This window comes from Herpailurus yagouaroundi, unplaced genomic scaffold (genome assembly GCF_014898765.1).
Source record: "Herpailurus yagouaroundi ecotype Mexico unplaced genomic scaffold, PumYag 189, whole genome shotgun sequence".
Taxonomy (NCBI): Eukaryota; Metazoa; Chordata; class Mammalia; order Carnivora; family Felidae; genus Herpailurus; species Herpailurus yagouaroundi.
Genome location: NW_024412420.1, coordinates 2,331,465 through 2,346,225, shown reverse-complemented (window position 1 = coordinate 2,346,225; position 14,761 = coordinate 2,331,465). Strand labels below are relative to the sequence as shown.

General features: G+C 36.3%; 1 protein-coding gene across 9 annotated transcripts in view; it reads left to right on the top strand.

The window, feature by feature from the left end:
* Positions 1-14,761, top strand: part of RPS6KB1 (ribosomal protein S6 kinase B1) — a 119,887-nt gene that overhangs the window by 30,328 nt on the left and 74,798 nt on the right. For 6 of the 9 annotated variants that reach the window (XM_040496932.1, XM_040496930.1, XM_040496934.1 and 3 more), the window contains 2 exons: positions 5,134-5,241; positions 7,820-7,932. In XM_040496932.1, coding sequence (XP_040352866.1) covers positions 5,134-5,241; positions 7,820-7,932 — 221 coding nt within the window. Of the gene's footprint in view, positions 1-5,133; positions 5,242-7,819; positions 7,933-8,877; positions 10,957-14,761 lie in introns of those variants that run through there. The other 3 variants (XM_040496933.1, XM_040496931.1, XM_040496939.1) reach the window with 2 other exon arrangements.

Here is a 14,761-nt window from a genome sequence, read left to right as displayed (position 1 = left end):
TTTTGCATTTTTTTTTTTTTTTTTTTTTTTTTGCTTAGATCTACCCTATTTTATTTTAAAATAATATTTAAAAAAATTTTAATGTTTTATTTATTTATTTGCTTATAAATGTTTATTTGTTTTGAGAGAGTGAAAGAACGTGAGGAGGGGAGGGGCAGAGAGAGAGGTCCAAGCAGGCTCCCTGCTGTCAGTGCAGAGTCCATTGCAGGGCTCGATCCCACGAACCGTGAGATCATGACCTAAGCTGAAATCAAGAGTCAGATGCTTAACTGACTGAGCCACCCAGGCACCACAAAAGTTTTATTTATTTAAGTAATCTGTGCATCCCACATGGGGGTTGACCTCACAATCCTGAGATCCAAGAGTCTCATGCTCTTCCAACTCTGCCAACCAGGCGCCCCATTTTATTATTTCTAATTGAAGTTTAGTTGATGTATAATATTATAGAAGTTTCAGGTATATAGCATAATCATTTAACATTTATATACATAACAAAATAGTTATCAAGGTAAGTGTGGTTACCCTCTGATTCAACCTTATTTTGAATTGAATTTTCTGGAAATTTTTTCTTAAAAATACAGCATATATGTGTATTAGTTTGCTAGGGTTGCTGTAACAAAGTACCACAGACTAGGTGGCTTAAAGCAGAAGTTTATTGTATTCCAGCTCTGGAGACTAGATGTCCAAGGTTAAGATGTTGACAGGCTTGGTTTCTTCTGAAGGCTCTGAGAAACTTCTCTTCCATTCTGCCACTCTCCTGGCTTTTGGTGGTTTGCTAATAACAATCTTTGGCGATCCTTGGCTTGTAGGCATATCACCCGATCCCTGCTTTTATGTTTGCATTTTCCTTTTATGCAGATCTGTGTCCAGATTTTCCCTTTTTATCAGGATACCACTCATACTGAATTAGGATCTTCCCTGCTCCAGAATGGCCTCATCTTAACTAATTTCATCTTCACTGACTCTCATTCCAAACAAGGTTCCATTCGGATGTCCTGGGGGTTAGAACTTCAACATATGAATGTTGAGGGGGACATAACTCAGATCATTACAATATGTTTATGAGTAAATGGGTTAGTGTGTTCTTGTCTTTCTCCCACCTCAGAATGTGAGAAAACATAGTTTATATTTCTTGAAATGAAGGTGGAGGAGGAGGAGGATAATGATGATGATAATTTGGTCCTGGAGCACAGGTTAACTTGCTTTAAAATTTTCACATATACAATTGTAAGGATAATTAACCCTCATGTACCAATTGTCCAGCTTGTCAGGTCATCTTATTTAAACGTAAATATAACTGCTATACTATCATTACAACTAAAAAGCTGACAAGTTCCCCAGTTTCTTTTGTTTTGTTTTGCTCCCCATTGGTTTCAGTGATGATTCAATCAAGGTCTATGTACAGTATGGTTATTGTGTCTCTTAGTTCTCTTTCCATCTGTAGATAATACCCACTCCCGCTCAATTCCTCTCCTGAGGACTTACTGAAGAAACTGGGTTATTTGTCCTGTAGGGTTCCTTACATTTTGATTTTGTTGATTTTTTTTTTTTTTTAATTTTTTTTTTCAACGTTTATTTATTTTTGGGACAGAGAGAGACAGAGCATGAACGGGGGGAGGGGCAGAGAGAGAGGGAGACACAGAATCGGAAACAGGCTCCAGGCTCTGAGCCATCAGCCCAGCGCCCGACGCGGGGCTCGAACTCACGGACCGCGAGATCGTGACCTGGCTGAAGTCGGACGCTTAACCGACTGCGCCACCCAGGCGCCCCATGATTTTGTTGATTTTTAACCCCATAGTGTCATTGACCATATTCATCTGTTCCCTGTATTTCTGAAACCTAGTAGTTAGATTTAGATGCTTAATCTGATTCTGATTAAACTTTTGATGTTGTATGTTTTGGTCATTTGTTTTTTTTTTTTTTTTTTTTTACTTTTAGTAATGTTAGTGGTCATTGATCATTGCCTACATCAGTAATCCTCAGCTAAGTTCAATTTGCCAAGGTTTGAGACAAGTTGTCACAATTTGGGGAGGGGATACTACTGGAATGCAGTGGATAGAGGCCAGAGATGCTCCAGACATCCTATATTACACAGGACAGGCCTCTACAACAAGAATTATGAAGCCGAAGATGTCAGTAGTGCGGAGATTGAGAAACTCTAGCCTAGTTTCAAGATTTCATTAGGGGTTTGCAAAATTGTTTTATTTTAATACTATTATTCTTCATTACTGAATTTATCCATAAAGAGAAACTCTTACATTTCCTACAGGAAAGGCAGGATAAATGTTTCTTTCCCAGTTTTCAAAATAATAAATTAGTTCCATAACATCTTCCCAATTGACCCATGAATTATGATTTTTTTTTAAGTATGATTATGAATTCATGCCTTTTATTTGTGTTTCAATCCATTGCACTAATCTTTAGTGATGCTCACCTTTTACCATCTTTGGACACCAGGTGCTTCTTCATATTGGTTCCTAAGCTCTTTTGACATGACCACAAAGTCTGTTGTACCAGAGAGAAAGAATTAAGGAAACAGATGTAGTTAGATTTAGGTGACATTTTTGTCAATAGTACCCGAAGCTATCTACACATTCAGTGCAATCCCAATCAAAATTGCACCAGCATTCTTCTCGAAGCTAGAACAAGCAATCCTAAAATTTGTATGGAACCAGAAAAGGCCCCGAATAGCCAAAGTAATTTTGAAGAAGACCAAAGCAGGAGGCATCACAATCCCAGACTTTAGCCTCTACTACAAAGCTGTAATCATCAAGACAGCATGGTATTGACACAAAAATAGAACATAGACCAATGGAATAGAATAGAAACCCCAGAACTAGACCCACAAAAGTATGGCCAACTAATCTTTGACAAAGCAGGAAAGAATATCCAATGGAAAAAAGACAGTCTCTAACAAATGGTGCTGGGAGAACTGGATGGACAGCAACATGCAGAAGGATGAAACTAGACCACTTTCTTACACCATTCACAAAAAACAAACTCAAAATGGATAAAGGACCTGAATGTGAGACAGGAAACCATCAAAACCCTAGAGGAGAAAGCAGGGAAAAACCTCTCTGACCTCAGCCGCAGCAATTTCGTACTTGACACATCCCCAAAGGCAAGGGAATTAAAAGCAAAAATGAACTGTTGGGACCTCATGAAGATAAAAAGCTTCTGCACAGCAAAGGAAACAATCATCAAAACTAAAAGGCAACCAACAGAATGGGAAAAGATATTTGCAAATGACATATCGGACCAAGGGGTAGTATCCAAAATCTATAAAGAGCTCACCAAACTCCACACCCGAAAAACAAATAATCCAGTGAAGAAATGGGCAGAAACCATGAATAAACACTTCTCTAAAGAAGACATCCAGATGGCCAACAGGCACATGAAAAGATGTTCAACGTCGCTCCTCATCAGGGAAATACAAATCAAAACCACACTCAGATATCACCTCACGCCAGTCAGAGTGGCTAAAATGAACAAAACAGGAGACTATAGATGCTGGTGAGGATGTGGAGAAGTGGGAGCCCTCTTGTACTGTTGGTGGGAATGCAAACTGGTGCAGCCGCTCTGGAAAACAGTGTGGAGGTTCCTCAAAAAATTAAAAATAGACCTACCCTATTACCCAGCAGTAGCACTACTAGGAATTTACCCAAGGGATACAGGAGTACTGATGCATAGGGGCACTTGTACCCCAATGTTTATAGCAGCGCTTTCAACAATAGCTAAATTATGGAAAGAGTCTAAATGTCCATCAACCGACGAATGGATAAAGAAATTGTGGTTTATATACACGATGGAATACTACGTGGCAATGAGAAAGAATGAAATATGGCCTTTTGTAGCAACGTGGATGGAACTGGAGAGTGTTATGCTAAGTGAAATAAGTCATACAGAGAAGGACAGATTCCATATGTTTTCACTCTTATGTGGATCCTAAGAAACTTAACAAGACCATGGGAGAGGGGAAGAAAAAAAAATGGTTAGAGAGGGAGGGAGCCAAAACATAAGAGACTCCTAAAAACTGAGAACAAACTGAGGGTTTATGGGGGGTGGGAGGGCGGGGTGGGTGGGTGATGGGTATTGAGGAGGGCACCTGTTGGGATGAGAACTGGGTGTTGTATGGAAACCAATTTGACAATAAATTTCATAAAAAAAAAAAAAAAGACTTGGGTGACATTTTTCACAAGAAAATGTACTCAAACAGTAGAATGTTGTTATTTCTCCCTGAGCAGTCTAAAAGGATGAAATAAGCTATAGAAAGAAACTTTAGAGCATTTACAAATGTGTTTTGTGTTAAATCTCTGCTTCAGTAGTTTCTCAGGTTTATTATAAACCTGCAGTGGCCAACTGAGCAAATTATATCTAACAAGGAATTTAGCCAATGGACTAGGCACACTGAAGCTTTGTAAGTGGGGAAGATGGACATTCAGATTTTTTTGGAGGGGGTGGGAATGTGAGAGAGCACATGTGGGAGGAGCAGAGGGAGAGGGAAAGAGAATCCCAAGCATGTTCCATGCCCAACCCAGAGCCAAAAGCAAGGCTTGATCCCTCAACTGTGAGGTCATGACCTGGGTGGAAATAGAGAGTCAGATGCTTGGGGTGTGTGTGGGGGGGGGGGTGCCTGGATGGCTCAGTCGGTTAAGCGTCTGACTCTTGATTTTGGCTCAGGTCATGATCTCACTTGAGCCACGCGATGGGCTCCACCCTGACAGCGCAGAGCCTGCTTGGAATTCTCTCTCTTTCTCCACCCTCCCCACTCTCCCCCTCTCAAAATAAGTAAACTTAAAAAAAAAAAAAAAGCTAAAAAAAAAAGTAAAAAGAGTTGGACACCACCCAGGTGATCTGACAGACTTTTTATAAGAATGATAAAGAATGGTAAGGGTGTACTATAATCTATTTTAATATATGTCTAAAGTTTGAAGATATAATTTGACCTTTGATACTTTCCACCTGTATTTATTCTTTAGTCTTTGCCTACTAAGAGTATTCTGATATTTTATTACAGTCAAATCCTGTGAAAAGAGTTCTATCTAGAGTCTTGTCTAATGCAAGTAATGCATTTGATTGATATATATAATACAGACATTCATCATTTTCTAATCATTTTGTTTTTTCATAAAGCAATCTGAGGAGGATGTGAGTCAGTTTGATTCAAAGTTTACACGTCAGACACCTGTTGACAGCCCAGATGACTCAACTCTCAGTGAAAGTGCCAACCAGGTCTTTCTGGTAAGTGAAAGAATTCCATATTGCCACAAGAAATTTAAGTATTAGGATGGGCCCTTTTCAATAAGAAAATTCAATTTGCTTCTTTGCAGTTCATGTAGGTAACCTGAGATGCTATTTTTTATTAAGTTTTCTAACTTGCTAAATTAAAAAATTCTCATAATCCAGATTCCATTTTAGCAATTAGAATAGGACTGTATGATTCTTTGGAGTATACATGGGCCACTGACTTAAAATGATGTTTGGCTTAGCAAATCTCAATTGAAAGTCACACAGTTATAACAGTAGGAGGAGAAGAGCTCACTGTAACTATTCTATTCCTGAAATAGCTACAAATTTTTGGTACTTTTTAGTGTAACTTTGTAGGGGATTTTTAACCTGTCAATAGTGAATATTTGGCATCAAAACATATTGGTTCATATGTAATAGTAAATAAATTAATCCTCATTGTAGAAGTTTCTGTACTGTTTTATACCTTGTCTCTTCAGGTAGAAAAACAGCTTTTAGATTTTTTTTAAAGATTTTTTAGATTTTGATCAAAAACCTCATTTTGTATCTTTTTTTTGTTGTTACTTGTCATTATCCTTTGTCATTTCTTTTTGGACTACATCTAGAGAGAGTGGAATATGGAGAAAGTAAGCATTTGGAAAGTTTTTTTTGTTTTGTTTTTTGTTTTTTTTTTTCTTTTTTTTCTATTTCTGAGTTTACCACATTTATCACCAACTTAATTGTCCATTTTTTTAATACTGTTCACAGTGTAATACACAGTGTTGTATATTTTGGGGTGGAGGGTAAGTTCTAAAGTTAGCATGGAATGCAAAAATTGTGTATGGTCAAAATTATTCTTAAATCACCATAGTACAGTATGGCTTTGAGTAACTAACATTGAATAATAATATTATAAGTGTATGATTGTATAGTGTTATAAGAATAGAGCATATATGCAAAATATAATTTTACAGTCTTTTTAATTACATAAGAGATGAAATATGAATGAATGTTGTTAAGTTTATATCTACACGATGCAAAGTCATGGTATACTCCTTGGTAAAATATCTTGTGTTCAGTTAGTGAAGTAGACATGATTCATTTTATTTTTCTTTTCTAAATTTTTTTTTAACATTTATTTTTGAGAGACAGATACAGAGCACGAGTGAGGGAGGAGCAGAGAGAGAGAGAGAGACACAGAACCCAAAGCAGGCTCCAGGCTCTGAGTTGTCAGCACAGAGCCTAATACAGGGCTCAAACTCATGAACCATGAGATCATGATCTGGGCCACCCAAGCACCCCAACAGGATTCATTTAAATTCTGGCATCGCTTTCTTTTTTTCCTCTTCTGTGGAATTTTGTTTTCTACTGATGTGGAGTTTATACCTTTGATTTAACATAGAGATCTTTTCCTCAGTTGGGCATTGCAGAGTTTCAACTAGTTTGACAATTTTCCCCCCATAAAAAAGTCTAGAAATGTCTTATCTCACTACAAAGAAATCCAAAGTTGTGGTGGCAAAATTTACATAACTAGGCTCTCATTGCCAGTTAAAGTATTGTTGAACTTTTCATAATTACTTAAATTGGCCAACTAATGAACATAAGAATAATTCATTTGTTAGGTTGTAGCCAGATTTCTGTATATAAAGTCAATCTCTTTAGAAATTAATAAAAATCAGTAACATCCTACTTACTTGGGGATTGTGGTTATAACAACTTCAGTTTAATAATTATTTAAATTCCTCTCACAGAATTAAAGGAAATTCAAAGATGATCAAGGTACAGCCTGGTCCTCTTGGTAGTTATGGCTTTAGTTACTAGACTATGTGGGGAAATGGCTTCTGAAGTCCACATGTACCTGTCACAAAGTATATGCACTAGAGAATGTGCCTCACTCTTTAGGACTTCACCCAGAGCCTTGTTGAGTCGTTTTACTATAATTCATATGCCTATATATAGATGACTGGAATAATAAATAAAAGGGAAGATAGATGGAGGACTGATTGATAGGACATTGGCAGCAAGAGAAAGGACAACTGGTGTGGCCTAATAGCAAGGTCCAAGAAAGAACTAAAGCTAGCAAAACTGAATAATTGCGAATTAAAAAAATTTAGTTTTTTTTTTAATCATGAAAATATCAAATCTATCCAGTCATTGGTATAAAATCAGAAGATCACACATGCCAATTTAAAGAATTGTATTTTTACTTTGTCCTAATAATCAGAAACTGGGGAGTGATAATCTTAGTTGCTTATGTGCATGTGGCTAGAAACCCTAGAATTTTCTTTGCATATATCATATTTAATATCTTAATGTGGAGCCTACAATTTCCTGTTTTGTTCTACTCCTTTCAGTAGAGTAGAATATTCTTTGCTGGCATACGAGGCTCAATTAAATTCTGCCTTCTTGAGGTCTGTGCCTCAAGAAATGGTTGGAAAGAAGCTAACAGATGTGAAATGAGACTGGGGAGACGGGTGTATACAGAGCAGTGGTTTTAGGTGTGCATTGTTTTGTTGTGTCAGAGACTGAAACTACATTTTCTTGATTTATATAACAAAATGCCATTCTGTAGTCTACTTTTTCTGTCTTTCAGGGTTTTACATATGTTGCTCCATCTGTACTTGAAAGTGTGAAAGAAAAATTTTCCTTTGAACCAAAAATCCGATCACCTCGAAGATTTATTGGCAGCCCGCGAACACCTGTCAGGTATTCAGAGTTTGTTGTTCTCACTGTCTTTCTTTCTTTCTTTTCTTTTCCTTTTTTTTTTTTTAACCTAGAAGAGCATCACTTAAATGTGTGCCAAGTTACATAAACAAAAGAGGTGTCATACTCTATTTGGCTAACATAAGAACAGCATCTACATCTTTGTATATTGACTGCTATATAGTTTACCTTCCCTCCTGTGAAAGAAAGTAAGCTACTCTATTGGCAAATGTCTTCTTTACCCATTCATTCAACATTTATTGTGTGCCAGGGGCTGTGCTACATGCTGGGGACACGTGATTAACATAGGAATTGTCCTTGTTCTGATGAAGCTTACAATTGAGTGAGAAGAGAGTCACAATAACTAAAGAAGGAAATACAAAAAATATGTAAGCACAAGTAGTGTTCAAGTACTATTTGAAGAAAAAATAGAGTGTGGTGGTAGAGAGCAGAGAATAATAACAAGGGGGCTCCTATTCATGGTCGTCAGAGAAAGGTCTCTCAGGTGAAGTAACATCTAAGAATGAAGAGAAAAAGCCACCATACAAAAAATAGAAGTACAAGGGTGTTACAGGTACAGCAACAGCCCATGCAAAAGCCCCAAGGGAGGAAAAATCTTGGTCTTCATAATGAAAGGGTGGTCAACATTCCTGACATGTGAGTTTGTCTTAAATACATTTAAATGCAGTGAGAAGCGGTTTTAAGTAGGGAAGTACAATGACTTTAAAAAAAAAAAAAAAAGTATCATTGAGTATTTTACAAAGGCAGGTACAGAGATAAAGAGACCAGTTAGGAAATTCTAGCAGTTAGTCTAGAGGAGCAATGGCTCAAATTTAGCCTTTGTACTAATTCACACAAAAATAAAATTGAATGAAAATAAGTGTCATCCCTTTAAATGTAAGGGAAATATTTCCTGTTGAGATAATCCTTGAGATAAATGAATGATAGCTCTTCCTTGTCTTAAAGCCCAGTCAAATTTTCTCCTGGGGATTTCTGGGGAAGAGGTGCTTCAGCCAGCACAGCAAATCCTCAGACACCTGTGGAATATCCAATGGAAACAAGTGGAGTAGAGCAGATGGATGTGACGATGAGTGGGGAAGCTTCAGCACCACTTCCCATACGACAGCCGAACTCTGGGCCATACAAAAAACAAGCTTTCCCCATGATCTCCAAACGACCAGAGCACCTACGTATGAATCTATGACAGAGCAATGATTTTAATGAATTTAAGGCAAAAACAGGTGAGGAAGGGATATGTGAGCATCCTGTAAAGTGAAACAAGAAAGCTCAAAATGACAGTCTTGAAGAGTCAGTGTCATTACATTGAACACTTTGGACAGAGGAAAAATAAACATGGATTTTAAAAAAATCAATCAATGGTGCAAAAAAAAAAAAAAAAAACTTAAGCATAATAGTATTGTGGAACTCTTAGGCACATCAATTGATTCCTAGCGACATCTTCTCAACCTTATCAAGGATTTTCATGTTGATGGCTCAAAACTGACAGTATTAAGGGTAGGATGTTGCTTCTGAATCACTGTTGAGTTCTGATTGTGTCGAAGAAGGGTTATCCTTTCATTAGGCAAAGTATGAAATTGCCTGTAATACTTGCAACTAAGGACAAATTAGCATGCAAGCTTGTTCAAACTTTTCCAGCAACATGGAATCAAAGACAAAAGAAACTTAACAGTTGATGTTTTACGTGCAAACAACCTGAATCTTTTTTTTATATAAATATATATTTTTCAAATAGATTTTTGATTCAGCTCATTATGGAAAACATCCCAACTTTAAAATGCAAAATTATTGGTTGGTGTGAAGAAAGCCAGACAACTTCTGTTTCTTCTCTTGGTGAAACAATAAAAATGCAAATGAATCATTGTTAACCACAGCTGTGGCTATTTTGAGGGATTGGGGTGGACATGGGGTTTATTTTCAGTAACCCAGCTGCAATACCTGTCTGTAATACTAGGAAAAAAAAAAATCTATTTAATCATTTCTACTTGCAGTACTGCTATGTGCTAAGCTTAACTGGAAGCTTTGGAATGGGCATAATTTGTATGTCCTACATTGCATCCTTGACCTGGGCCTGCATTGCACTGGAAAAATATCGCCCCCTGTTCTTATACCAGTATTTGGTTCAAGACGCCAAATATTTTCAGCCTATGGCTGAAGAAGGATGGAAAAGAGGATAAAATACATACTGAGGGCAGTAAAGTGAGGGAGAGAGGGAGATCCAGGGGAAGAGGGTGTTATCATGTTCCACTCTCTATGTCTAATCTCTTTACAGCAAATTGTTAAGATTTTAAGTTTTACTTTTAACTGTTTTTGCTGTCTACCTTCCTTACATTTTTTTCCTCAGCAGTTTCAAAAGGAAAAAGAGTTTCTTCTATACTGGGGCTACATTTTTTGATTGTAAAAACATTTGATGGCCTTTTGATGAATGTCTTCCACAGTGAATAAGAAAACTTAGTGGTTTAATTTAGGAAACATGTGAACAAGACATTATGTTTTTGAAATTGTAACAAAATCTACATAAGTGATATACAGGTACAAAGAATAAAAATAAAGGTAACTTTACCTTTCTTAAATACTTCCTGCCTTAAAGAGCGCATTTCCATGACTTTAGCTGGTGAAAGGGTTTAATATCTGCAGAGCTTTATAAAAATACATTTCAGTGCATACTGGTATAATAGATGATCATGCAGTTGAGTCTTATCACCTCCTTTTGTTATAATGTCTTCTGAGTGTGCAAAGTCAATTTGTAATATTTTGCAACCCTACAGTTTTTTTAAATAGTTGCTGCTTGCTATGTTCTTCAAACATTTTTGAGCCATAGGATCCAAGCCATAAGATTCTTTATGCATGTTGAATTCAGTCAGAAAAGAGGAAAGCTTTGCTTATTTAAATGGCAATTCAAGTGAGAGGAGATGAAATCCTATGACACTGAGCAAAATAGAACCACGAAAAGTGATTGGAAATATACCTTTTCAATTTTGGCAATAAATGAAGAAATTGGTAACAGTTCATCTTTGGACAGAAAGCCTTTTATTTTTTATTTTTTATTTTTTTTATTTTATCACTTCCTCTAGACCTCCTCCTCCCTTATTGCAGCAGCCTACTGAGAACTTTGTAACTGTAGCTAGTAAATTAGAAGCTACAATAAATGATAAGGGCAGAAACTGTACTTAACGTGCAGAGCTTTGTTCTATGACAGTTGATGTCTGAAAAAACAGAACCCAAAAACTATGGTGATAAGTATAGACTTTCTTTCAGACTGTAAATGACTTGTGCTACTCTGATACTTGTTTTCAAATGTGTTTACTAACTGTAGTGTTGACTGCCTAACCAAATTCCAGCAAAATTTTTACACTAAAATATTCCTCCTCAGTCCTATTTGCTAGTAACATTTGCACTGTGATTGGCTGGCTATATAACCACCCCATAGTTAAACTATTTTCATAATTAGCACTGCCAGCAGTAGTGGCACACACCGCAAATTTTCTGCATAAAATGCATTAATTACATATTTACCATCCATACAAATAGTTTTCAGACTTAATATTGAGTGAAATTAATTTCCTGTGCTGAGGCAAGTTCACTGAAACGTTTCATAAATGGATATCCCTACTCTGACTGTGAAACATGTCAAGTGCCACTTTTAGTGTCACAGACAGAAAGCACACACCTATGCAATATGGCTTACCCTATATTTATTTGTAAAAATCCAAGCATAGTTCAAAATGTATGATGTCAATATTATTAGTCTTAAGTTTCTAAGAGGATTCTTTATGATTATTCCAGGTAAGTGTATAAAAGAGATTAAGTGCTTTCCTTTCATCACTCGATTATTTTCTTTAAAACCAGCTATTACAGGATATTTTTTTACTTTATACATGTTGTTTTTTAATTAAAATATAATCACTGAGAACTGAACTCTACTAATTTTGATTTTATAAGGTTTGTAGCATTACAGAATAAACTGGGATTTATAAACCAGCTGTGATTAACAATGTAAAGAATTATTGAACTTGAACCAGATATTTTGGAAAATTATATTATTTCTTTTTCCCCTTTATGGTCTCACGTAATTTGAATCCTTCAAGGAGACTTTTTTCCATACTATTTTTTGAGATAGAAGATAATTGGGGGGGTGGGAGGTAAGAATGCATGTATGATACTCCATAAATTCAACATTCTTTAATAAATGATTATAAGCAATACGCATCTTCGATAGTATCAATATACTGAGCCTTCAATTTTATTTTAGTTTAAAGAAAGATTTTTTTTTTTAATGTTTATTTTTGAGGGAGAGAGAGAGAGAGTGCGAGTGGGGCAGGGGCAGAGAGAGAGGGAGACACAGAATCTGAAGCAGGCTCCAGGCTCTGAGCTATCAGCACAGAGCCTGACGCAGGGCTCAAACTCACAAACTGTGAGATCATGACCTGAGCTGAAGTCGGATGCTTAACCAACTGGGCCACCCAGGCACCCTGAGCCTTCGATTTTATGTTTAATGTAGGACCTATTTTGGTTAGTCAGTCATGTGGTTCCTAGTCTACAAGGGTTAGATCTAAGAATATTCCCATGAGAAATGTTGAATTTATGAAGAATGGATTTTGAGGCTTTGAAAATGGTTAAATTCTCAAAAACATCAGTATCCAAACATCTACCCTTTTTCATAGGAGTAGACACTAGTAAGCTGGACAAAATAATCATAAAAGTATTTGTCACACCGTGACCTGTGGTCTGTTACTGATTGATATAAAACTTTTGTGTGTGATTCTTAATTTATCACTACAGCACAAATGTTATCTCAGTGGATTATTTGAAGTAACATCTGAAAAATGGGTTCATCTGTGTTCTTTAATTATTTTATTCCTGTCCCAAGTTGGCTTTGCATCTATCAGAGTAAATATTAAGCTGCCTTATTAGGAGTGCTATGAGGGTAACACATTTTTCTGCTTTTCATCTTGTATTTAGTTTACTGTATTAAGTATTTGATTTCGGATTGAATGAATGTAAATAGAAATTAAATGCAAATTTGAATGAACATAAAATAGAAGTGATTTTTTTTTTTAATCCTAAGATAGGAAGAAATAACTATCAGGTGCACAAATGGTTTCAATAATTATTTTCATTAATATACCAGATATGTTCAGGTTCTCATATTTAGTAAGCTACTTATATATATGAGGACTAACAGTTGTAAAAACATTCTGCTGAGAAATTGAATCTACTTAAATATATAACAAGTTTTAGTACTAATATATATTAGATGTTACACACTTGTAATTTCCAAGTTCTGTCCAATAGTTGAATTGGTTGCTTAAAAAAAACCTCATGTGAAAAATTATGTGAAACTAGTTTCATTACAGATACACTAGGAAGACTTTCTTGTCCTAACAAGTTTGTTCAGCCACACTTGTCAACTACATTTGATTATTGGGTGTGTATGTGCTACATAATGTCATGCCCCAAATCTGTTTTTAACTAATGTCTCAACATATCTAGTGTAAGATGGGTGTTTTGTATAAGCCACTTATTTGAGGCAATTCTATCACACTTGGATGATTTCTCTAAGTTCTCAAACTGACTTTTTTATTAAACATAGTTGCAGCTCTTTTTTTTTTTTTTTTTTTTTTTGAGAGAATGTGAGCAGGGGAGGGACAGAAAAAAGGGGGAGAGAATCCCAGGCAGTCAGTGCAGAGCTGGACACAGGGCTCAAATTCACCAACTGTGAGGTCATGACCTGCACTGAAACCAAGAGTCGGACTGAACCACCCTGGTGCCCCATAGAGTTGCAGCTTTTAATGCTGATAAAACGATCTTTAAGAGGGTGTGATCTGAGTTCACAGAATAACTGGGTTTTTGAATCCCTATTCCCATTTTTGAGGTGAAAGACTTTAAGTAGAGAAATGCTTCCAGTTCATCAGTGTTATTGGTAGATGGCATAGCTCTGCTATTACATTTCCCCCCCTTTTAAATTCATATGAACTGCTTTCTTGTTAATTCATTAAGAACAAAAATCCATCTGCCTATCATGGACCTCCTTTTTATTAAATCATCTTAAGAAACAAAGCTATCCATATAGCCACAGAGTAAGAAGAGTAGGTATTTTAATAGGGTTGAAATAACCCATGTAGTAAGATGTTATTCTTGTGTTCATGATAGGAATTCAACACACCTATCTTTCGCACCCAAATTCTAATCTCAAATTGTCTTTCTCACCTATCTCCTACTGTATACCTAAATAACTGTTGGCTCACCACAGTCAAGAAGGTGATTTAAGGCCAAATAAGCTTGTTTCAATATTTGCAACTGTTCTCAAATTAGGTAATAGGTTTAAATATGTCATCACTGAATAGAAACAGTTGTACTTATAACCTGGCAGTATTTACCTATAGGAAAAATAGTTACAGGCTTTCTAATGTTCTTGTGTCAATTTGGGTGGCCATACAGGCATGAAAGTGGCTTTATCTGTAGCTGGTTGGTTACTATCCTTATATTAATCCATATTCTGGTTCAGACTTTGTCTTAATACTGCCAGATTTGTTTTCTACCTCCCAGCTCCTCCTTTCTACTATCTTTTCCTTGTGTGCAAACTGATTAATGGTAATTGAAAAAATGGGCAGAAGTTATACTCTAGATGTAACTAGCCTTTCATACTTCTGTTATAGATTTGATTCTGCCTTAAAGGTTTCATGGGGAGAGAGAAAATGCCTCATTCCCTTTTCCATTACCCTGCACAAATACCTAGAGGCAAATAAACCACACTATCCAAAGCTTTTGGTGCAAGCCTCTGAGTGCAAACTTTAATCTCCCAAGTAACAGT